Raw genomic sequence first — 9,930 nt, 5'->3', positions numbered from 1 at the left:
TTCGCGCGTATTTGTCCGGCCCCCCCCAGCCACTCGGGAGACTGAGCTGGGAAATAAGACCCAGTTCCTAATTGAACTTCAGACTAATGAGGTTCCTCAGGGGCAGGAAGATCAGACTGGAACTTTTTTGCTCCTCCCAGGAAGTGACCTATGATCAGGGTGCGCAAGATCTCAAAATTTAGGGCAGAACAGGATAAACTCATCTGCGGGTACTAAAAGTCCCTGCTTAGGAAAGAAGGACCAGAGCTATAGGTGCTGCGTTTAACTCCCATTTGGATGTGTGGCAAGTTCCGTGCCTCCAAGAACACTGAGATGCAACACGTGCAGTGACACTCAGGCTATGAATTGCTCAAAGGACTCTATGAGGAGGGAGCCAGGCTGCCTCCAGCTATCAGGAACCCTACCCAGAGAGAAGGCAGCTCACACTCCAACGTCTGAAGTGCATAAGCTGTCAGGAAGTATTTGTGCCTGCACAGTTTGCTTCATGGGGGGTTTGTCCACATCAACACATGAAGCCAGACAGATTCTGTTAACATCATATTTTATGCATTTACGCTTCTTATACTATGTGCATAGAAGCTGGGTTTTGTGAAATTTTTGATGAAGGTACAGGTGCTACCAGACTGTGCACGTGTACTGACCTTTGGAAGCACAGGGCTCTCTTTTAGGTGGATTTCAGTCTTACCCACCTCTCTATGGAAGGCAAAGGCCACTCCTGTGGCGGGCACTTTGGCCAGGTTCTCTGCTCTCTCTGCTGCAGTTCACAGGGCACCCCTTTCCTCTCACATCAATCATGAAATACTTTTTACTGCTTTCAGGGGGTTTCTTGGTTTTTCTCCTCTACCCATCACTTCTTACTGAGTGTTCTTTACTTCCATCTTTCCATGAGGACAGCATTCAATATCAATTTACGCCATTTCAGACAAGCACTTTCTTGTCTTCTGCATATCACTCTTGAAAGAAGCTCCTTCCAATTCTCTGTAGAGCTGTTTTCTAATGTTCTTTCAAGCGTTTCCTTACAACACCCCATACCTGTATCACTACAAAACATATAGCTGGTACTCTAGCACCACCAGACTGCTACTGCTTCACTGTAATACACTGTTCTCCCCGAGGTAACTCAAGAGAAGACCTTCCCAAAAGTAAAATAATACTTTCCATTATCACTTTATATCCTGGTTTGTAAACAGACCAAGCAAGGGACCCTCTTCCCAAAACAACTGTTCCATGCTGCCTCCCACACTTGGGCATTAAAAATAGTAACTGATAACCAGGCTACTGGGTCTAACCTGTTATGGGAGAGGCAGGGATGCCATGGGCACCTCTGAATCCTAAAAGCATCTAGGAAGCTCTGTCCCCTGCACTGCAACAAGCACAAAGAAGATCACGTTATTTATATATTATACATCATGTTGCCAACCCATCTAAACAACTGGGCAGCCATTAACTGAAACAAAAATGATTTATTCTGTCTTCAGAAGACAGACTGAATAGCACTCACCAAGTAAAGCCTGGGGCCACATACTGTTCAGAGAGGATGCAGAAATATTGAATAGCTGCTCATCGCAACAGTATGTGACTGTGTAATTAAAGATGCAGCATAACTCATGCAAACATGAAGATTACCCAGGGAACCGTGATACTTGCATTTCCTAATTTCTGAGGGCTTGACTTCCACAACTGTTACACCCTATTAAAGTCGGTATTTGCATGTAATTTCCTGGATTCGCCCTCCTTCCCTCAAAAAAAACCTCACGGGGAAAACTCACTAGCTTCCCTTGTGTGGTGTCATCTTAAAATATTCATGGGGACCTTTAGCAGTCCTGAAACCTCTAGACACTTCCAAAAGGTATCTGTCATTACTGCTATCAGAAAAACAAAGTAACTGGGCAACTTCAAGAAAAAGAAACAAACTAATCCTACTTATAGCGGTATTTTAGTTGTACACATGGAGCTGAAGTGCTCTGCATGGGAACAGATGTGAAGGGTTTCCTTGCTTTAAAGCATTACAAGAGGTATCTGACCAGCAGAAGTGTGTGACATGAGGGACACGCTGCTCGAGCTGTAGGTAGAGAGAGTGCAGGACACCTTTCTTCAGCGCTGTTTTATCTGTTCCACTGCTCTGCTGAGGCACCAGGGGAAATGGATTAAATAAAAAGGGCAGGGGAGGGGAATTCAGATAACAAATGAAAAGAGGAAATGCAAAGTCTCCAGATTATCTATGAACCTTTAGCAAACAGAATCATGGTAGCAATTTAAAATCAAGACATGCTGCACTCTACATTTCCTGTGGTGCTTTATCTGTGAATTTAACATAAATCTAGCCATTAGCCTCAACAGCACGTCATGCTTGCTTTCAAAGCCAGGCTAAGGAACTTGTCCTAATTGTGTTATTTTTTTTCTCCAGTACTGGAATTAATTTACTTTTAAGTTCAGATTAATCAGATGATGAATTTTAACAAGCCAGTGTTACCCCCAAGCAAAATGGCAGAGCTCATAAACCTCCATTTATCCAGTGATCACTTTTTACTTCTCCACGGTGAATAATTTCAAAGACAAAGCATGAAGCGGTAGCTCAGCTGGTGTCAGCTGTATGCAGTAGCAGCCAAGGGCAGCCCAAGAAAGGAAGGCCCTTCCCACGTGCCACCATCATCTCTAAAAAATCACTGCCTCAAGCTCACATGCTGCCACACCATTTGGGTTACAGGTAGAGAAGTCCCTGCTGACAGCTCCACAACCCAAATGAAGCTCTGTCCAGAGCTCTGCCTCTCACCTTTCCTGCTGTCACTCCCCAGCCTGCAGCACAATGTTTATCCCATTTGCTCAGTGCACGTCCCATTGGCGTCAGCACAACCCGCTGCCTGCACATGCATCACTGCCAACGGCATGGGAGGGGACAAGGATCTCAGAAGGTTCCTTTAGGCTACCTCTGGGTCTAGACTGCTCTTTGTTTATCCCACACATTGGTGAACGGTGCAGGGGAGAGGAGTGCAGGAGTCTGAGAAGTTCTTTCACCTCACCAGTCCTTCCCGCTTTATTTTGCAGAAGGGAAAGAAGAATGCCAGGGAGCCTTCCCTTCCCTCCTCAACTTCTTCCTTTTCTGTGCTATGCAGCGTAGACTGAACTGAAGGCAGAGGGAAGTGTTTAGGACTGAAACCACTACCAAGCACTCCCTGTCAGCCTACCAAGATTCATTATCTGCTATCTTACACCAGTATCTCTTACTTCAGAACCTGCAGCAAGCTGCCCTGTCCCTCCGCACTCTCCTAATAACCTGGAAACCTACAGAACACAGCACACCACGTCCACACAGAGAGTGAGAAGCTGCCACTGTCTTCTGCTAAAGAAGTTAGTCCTTCAGTTTAAAGAGCAATAGCCGTGGTTTTAATTTGAGGTTCGAAGTCTTATCATAATACATGGGGAAGTAAGAGCTTATCCTTCTTGCCCTCTAGGACTCATGACCTCTGTTGTCCTGTAGAACTCCTGGAAAGATGGCCAAAACCCTTGTGCCACACCTAGATAAAATCTGCAGAGGGAAGAGAGCACAGAGTCCAAGCCAGCTGTAAGAACAGCAAGCAATCACCAGAGCCCTGGCAAAGAAACCGTGCAGCCACTCCTCTGGCAGATGCTGCGCCAGCAGAGAAAAAAAGAGATGACAAAGGTGTGTGTGCGCTCTGTATGTGGGAGGGGGGGCAACTGAAAACAGCGCAAGGGTTAAGAAAAAAAAAAAGCATAGAAGAAGAAAGGGAGCTTCAAGGAAGGAGCCATTATATTCCGCTGATTTGAAGAGATCAGAGAGATCTCAAAGAACAAGTGCTACAAATGTCTCGTCCCTTGTTTTTAAGACACGTCCGGTTCAGTCGCAAACTGTATTTGGGCTTTGCCTGGCTACGCTGCTCACTCACCAGCAGGCACTCTGTCTCCATTCATCCCAGTCAAGCTTTTAATCAGAGGGGTTGGAGTCAGATAATGAGGTGAGCTTCCCCATGCTGAGCAGAAGCCTTTTTAGCACTTAGTGAAGGGGAATTCGTCACACCAACCGCTTGGAACAGTCGCCGCACTGTCCTCTCTGAATCCTTTTGTGCCTTCTCCGTCAGGCCACCTTTGAAAGGTGTTAAGTGGAAAAATCTGACTGCTAGTGGACAAAACACCTAAAACACTTCATTGCAGAGCCTACAGCTCTAAATCTGAAACTAAAAAATTCTTACAGGCGAAGGAGCAGTCCTTCCAAAGTTCCGTGTGAGCAAAGAGAAGTCTGATCATCAAATTGTTCAGTTAATTTGTAGTCAAAGCGGTTTTTGATTGCTGTGTTCATCTGGCTGCACAGCACCCAGCCCCACTGTGCCCTTCAAGAATCAGTGCGCTACATATAATATATGACAACGGCGCTCTGAGCACAGTTCAGTGAGAGTATCTATTTTCCTCTGCCTCATGCAGGCAGCAAACATGCCGTAACTGTGCTGAACACTGGTGTCGCTCACTGTATAATTTCATCTCGCTGCCTGTTCTGAAAATCAAGATGAGACCAGACCACTAAGCATGGCTATGAAGTTTTTCTTTTTAATATACAAAATCTATAGGAGTCCTTATTTTTAATATTTAATCTTCAAGACTACAGAAAACAGTAAAACCTATTAATTTAGATCTGTTATTAAAAAAATCCATTTAAGAAGAACTAATCCTGAAAAGATTCAATATTAATTAGCTCATCCAAAAAAAAAAGGATGGAGAAATAATTTGGAAACTCCTTGAATTTTCCGGAGTCTAAAATTGAGAAAGGTGAATATGGAAGATATTTTAGTAGCACCTTTGTATTTGTGTTTGAATTGAGAAAGGTGAATATGGAAGATATTTTAGCACCTTTGTATTTGTGTTTGGCAAATTTTTTTCCTTCTAGTGTCTTCACACATCTGGGAGATTCCCTTCAAATATCTTTCTGTTATAGCAATGTAATGCATATCCTAGTTACTACATGTTCTCATTTTTGCATTCTCTTTTGTACTGTTGCCACCTTATATCATGCTTAAGAATAAGACAAAGGACTAAATGTCAAAGTGAAGGACAGCTTCATGAGTGAATTCCCACTATACCACAAAAATTTTACTTTCAGAGATGCTAGACACCAGTAACCTCTGTTGACCTCTTCTAGATCGCAGGCATGCTCCTGATGCCTGAAAATCAGAAGCAAACTGAGTGATCTAAATAATTCCAGATTGCTATGTTCAATATGATATTACTTCAGGTCTCAGTTTTAAATAAAGAGGATGAAAGCAGAGCTCTCAACAGCCGACAGCTCCGCACCAAGCGTATGCCCGCACTCTCTGCCTGTAACCTGCTCCCAAGAGCACACAAGTAACCACCCTGCTTGCCAGTTACAAGGCTGTTGCCTCAGCTGTTGACTCCTGGGGTCTTATTAGTTCTACCAAACCGCAACAGATACATCCATGAAGGAGGGGCAAAATTCAGCAGGTTTTGCAAGGCAGAAAAATTCGATGAAGAAACCTCTACCAAAGCACACATTCTTCTATTTTGACTAGATGTACCCAGAAGGCAAGCTCCCAACTGGGAGTAAATTTATCATTTTACAGAAAATACAGTCTTCACCTGAGATAAGCTCAGCATGAGACTACTGCCTTGAGAAGAAGACCCCAAATATATCCCTGCTCTGACACTCACCATCTGACCAGCTGCTTTTCCCTGTTTCCTACTCTTACTCTGCACTACTATCCAGTAGGACATCGTACTAACACTCTCTCATATATATTGCTGCTAATTAAATGATAGCAACATACAACCTAGACTCCCGTTGAAGCTAACACTGACTTTGTCCTAAAATGACATAGTTGAAAATTTCCAAACTCTTAGGAACACTGAGCATTAACAGAGGAGTAGTTAGTGAGATTCTGCTGAGGTAATACTTGTGCTGTCATGACTGCAGAAGTGTTTCAGCGTTGTATTTCCAGCTAACAAAGTAGGACCTGACACAATCATTGAAAAGATTTTGCAGAAAGCTAAGGCAAGACTAGCTAAAACACTGGCCAACAGGATCTATGTTCCAAACGATGTGTCCCATGAAAACTGTGAAAACTCAGTCTCATCCTCTGGGTTGGTTGTTTGTCTTCTCCTTGTCCTGACACAGGTGATACCTGCTGGTAAAGCTGCCACTCAGCCTGCTGCATCGCAGCATCACTGCTCTCTACCACCTCCCTGCATTCCAGAAGATCCTACGCAGACTATAATAATCAAACAGTTCTCTGTTATCAACAGTTATTTTATTGTTGTCAAAAGCTACAGAAAATATTGGGTAGCCAAACGCATAAACACATGAAAGCATCAGTAAGTGTAAACCTAGGTCAAAACCTTCCCTCCTCAGGAAGTGGGACATGCAGTGTTCTCCTGTGCATCTTTTAGCTGCCCTCTTACCTCCACTGCGAGTGCCTTCCATACTGTTGTCTGTTGTAAAAACCAGTTAGAGGAACTTTTGAATAGCTTCCACATAGAGGTGAACTATTAAGTGGTAGTGTTTCTATTTTCTTAGTCTGCATGAGAATAACAAAATTTACCTTGTCATAATAGTATCTGAGCGCTCGGCTCAGCTTGTCATAATTCATATTAGTTTTGTTTTTTCTGAGTCCCCACAGCTTAGCCACTTCTTCTGCCTTGAGTAGCTTGAATTCGCCATCATTAGACGTCCAGCAAATCAGGTGCTCATGTTTCTGGTCTAGCAGCAACTGCAAAAGGAACTGCCACAGTGTGATGGCACTCTCCATACCTACAAGGGACAAAGGAGAGCAACAGTGTGAAAAACATTTGGGAGGAGGTGTTCCATCCAACGCCCACTTCAGCAATAAGCTCTGTAAGGAAGTCGCCCTATGTCATCGAGCAAAGGAAGCTACTGCATCACTTACAACCAAACATCCACAAGACCTACAGTCTTGCACTCCCATTTCAGTATTTTTTCCACTGCCGTTTTCTGAAGGGACACATAGAATAAGTATTCAGAAAAGCACTGCCTGCATAGCTCACATGGCCATCTCTAGTTGATGCCTTTAATTCAATGTGTGCAATCACTCTTCAAAGGAACATATAGGAGGAAAAAAAAGACCTAGCTATTCACAAAAATAAGCTGAAGACCTGCTGTTCACTGTTAGGTAAAGTATACTGAACTCATTCAGTTACTTCACTGTAAAGAAGAGGAGGAAAAGGGAAGACCAGAGCAGTTGCCTTGGGTTAGAGGACCAGTAAGGACACTCTTTTCCCCCTCCCACCACATGCACCCACCTTCCCCGTGTCCTGCATTTTGTTTCTTCCAGGGCCCGAAATGGCTTTTGCTGCTCCTGTTAGACAATTCAAATAGCTCAAAAGATATTATCTACTTTGCAAAAACGCTGATAGTTCAGAACATTTAAGCACAGTAAAGTAAGTGATGTTTACCCTGAACCTTTCTCTAACAGGGAGAGTTATCATAACTACAACCTTCCTTTCATTATCATACATATGACTGAGAACTAGGAATACTCTTAACAGCGCCTGAGTCTCACTTCTAAGGTTGTCTGAATATTTTTTTTCCTGCTAAGAGTTGTTTCAACTTTTTTTTCTCTGCTAACTGCCTGTGCTACTAAGCCCTCCCTAGAATAAACCTCTTTTTTTCAGGCACTGCAATAGAAGGATAAACTTAAGAATGACCATAGTCCAACTCAGTGCAGGCACATATACAACTTAAAACTTGGGAGCCTTACCCCTGAAGACAATTTACTATTGTAATGAAGATGCAGCTGAAACTGACCTTTTAAACTACAGAACTATAAAATGAGATTTTCCCCTACTTTCAACCATGTTTCCAGCCTTAACATGAGGCCATTAAACAAATACCAGATGCTCTACAAGCCCTCTCTCTCCCCAAAGGGGAAGGGAAAAGGGAATAAGGTAGAAAGACTTACAGACTGGGGGGGGAAAAAAAACAAATAAAAACTAAAACAACTTAAGTAAAGTAACAATAGTACTAATAAGGAAATCATGAAAATAATGAAATATACACAAATATATACAAATCTGATGACAGAATCACAGAATGTTAAGAGGTTGGAAGGGACCACTGGAGATCATCTAGTCCAACCCCCCTGCCAGAGCAGGACCACAGAATCTAAGGCAGGTCACACGGAAACGCATCCAGACAGGTCTTGAAAGTCTCCAGAGGAGACTCCACAACCTCTCTGGGCAGCCTGTGCCAGTGCTCTGTCACTCTGTCACCAGTAAACAAGTTCTTCCTTATGTTGAGGTGGAACTTCCTGTGCTCTAGCCTGAATCCATTGCCCCTTGTCCTACCACAGGGCACAAGTGAAAAGAGGTTGTCCCTTCCTTCTTGACGCCCAGACCTCATATAATTATACACATTAATTAGATCCCCTGTCAGTCTTCTCCTCTCCAGACTAAAAAGCCCCAGGTCTCCCAGCCTTTACTTTTAAGGCAGGTGTTCCAGTCCCTTAATCAATCCAGACCCGACGCTCCCACTCAGTATCAATCCCCGCTGATACTGCAGAGCAAGCGGCACCAGGGAAACTCCAGGCTCAGCGGCAGCAGGGAACCAGGTACAGAAGCCAGATTCGGGAACTCAGGATCAGGATCAAAAGCTGAAGACGGGACAAAGCCCACCTCAGATGCTGACTATCAGAACAACAGGGATTCACTTCCCTGATCCCTCAGCTTTATACTGAATATGTTGTATACAGAACGGAACGCTCTTGGTCAGGTTTGGATCATCTGCCCCATCCATTCCTCCTCTTTGCTTTCTTGTGACCCCTTTTACTTCCTGGCACCCCAATGTATTACACAAGATCCAGCAGTGGCCTTGGTCACTATAGAAGCGAGAGCCATTCTGCTTCCCAACCCCTGGCAGTAACTGCAAACATCAGGTGTTATTACTTCTAGTAACAGACACTGTGAAAACATGCTGCCAACTTCAGAAAGCGCAGCCTCTTAGCAGAGACTGAGCTGAAAAGTAAAAATCACTGAACAGAACCGGTTGTTTAGCTCGAACCAGGACAGCATGTTAATGCTCTACCAGATCACTTTTTCTTGGCCTCTTCTGATACTTAATTTGGACACATTACATCTAACTAACACAGATTTAAAGCCACTGATATTAGTGGGTTAACTGATGATGGTGCTAACGGGGCTAATTATTACCTGGTTTAGCTTTGCACATGTGACAATGGGCGTTTTTGTCTTTATCTAAACAAGCTGATTAACTTCCTTTCTCGTTTTGCTTCGTAATATATTACCGTTTGTGTCCTAATAGTTTACACCGCCAGAATACACCGGGCTTAATGCCTGACTCTTCTCTTGGAGTGTTGACCACAAGAGGGCACAAGACTTCTAGCTATCCAGCACATGGCACAGCACAGCAGGCAGCCCAGGGAAGATTTGCCTCTTCGAGTCTGCATTTGCTTCACTGCATTTTTTAATCACTTTACACAAATCCTTTTCCACGGAGTGTAAGGCAAGAAAAAGACGTATAGCTAGAACTAAATGTACCTGAAAGTTATATAGTGGCTTTACAGGCTTTAGAAGTTCCTTTAAATCTGTGCAAGTATTAACATTTTTGCAACAGATTATTTATCTGTAACATGATAGCTGATTAAGTATCCCTATTAATGTGGCATTAGATGCACATACTTTTTCATTAATATTTAAAAATTTTGCAACTTATCTCGTGTAGGTATATATCTGTATATGTAGTTATATACACCTGTGTAGGTATACACAGCTATAATGCTTCAAATTTATCTTGGTTTCTGTACACCACATATTATACAGTTATACTTTGCATCATTTCAGCTTGTATCCTGCAACTCTTCCAAACATGAAATCACAAACAGAACTCATTTCTTTTCCTCTGGAAAATCAGAAGTAACTTACAAACATCTTCCT

At 43.2% G+C, this 9,930-nt stretch overlaps 1 protein-coding gene across 1 annotated transcript in view; it reads right to left on the bottom strand.

Moving 5' to 3' along the window:
- The window catches only part of ELK3 (ELK3, ETS-domain protein (SRF accessory protein 2)), a 20,982-nt gene extending 14,211 nt beyond the window's left edge, over nucleotides 1-6,771 (bottom strand). Inside the window, exon 1 of the mRNA XM_009872960.1 lies at nucleotides 6,564-6,771. Coding sequence (XP_009871262.1) covers nucleotides 6,564-6,770 — 207 coding nt within the window. The 5' untranslated portion in view covers nucleotide 6,771. The remainder of the gene's footprint in view (nucleotides 1-6,563) is intronic.
- Nucleotides 6,772-9,930: the final 3,159 nt, after the last annotated feature.

This window comes from Apaloderma vittatum, unplaced genomic scaffold (assembly GCF_000703405.1).
Source record: "Apaloderma vittatum isolate BGI_N311 unplaced genomic scaffold, ASM70340v1 scaffold7737, whole genome shotgun sequence".
NCBI classification, from domain to species: domain Eukaryota; kingdom Metazoa; phylum Chordata; class Aves; order Trogoniformes; family Trogonidae; genus Apaloderma; species Apaloderma vittatum.
This window is presented reverse-complemented; position numbering and strand designations above follow the sequence as displayed.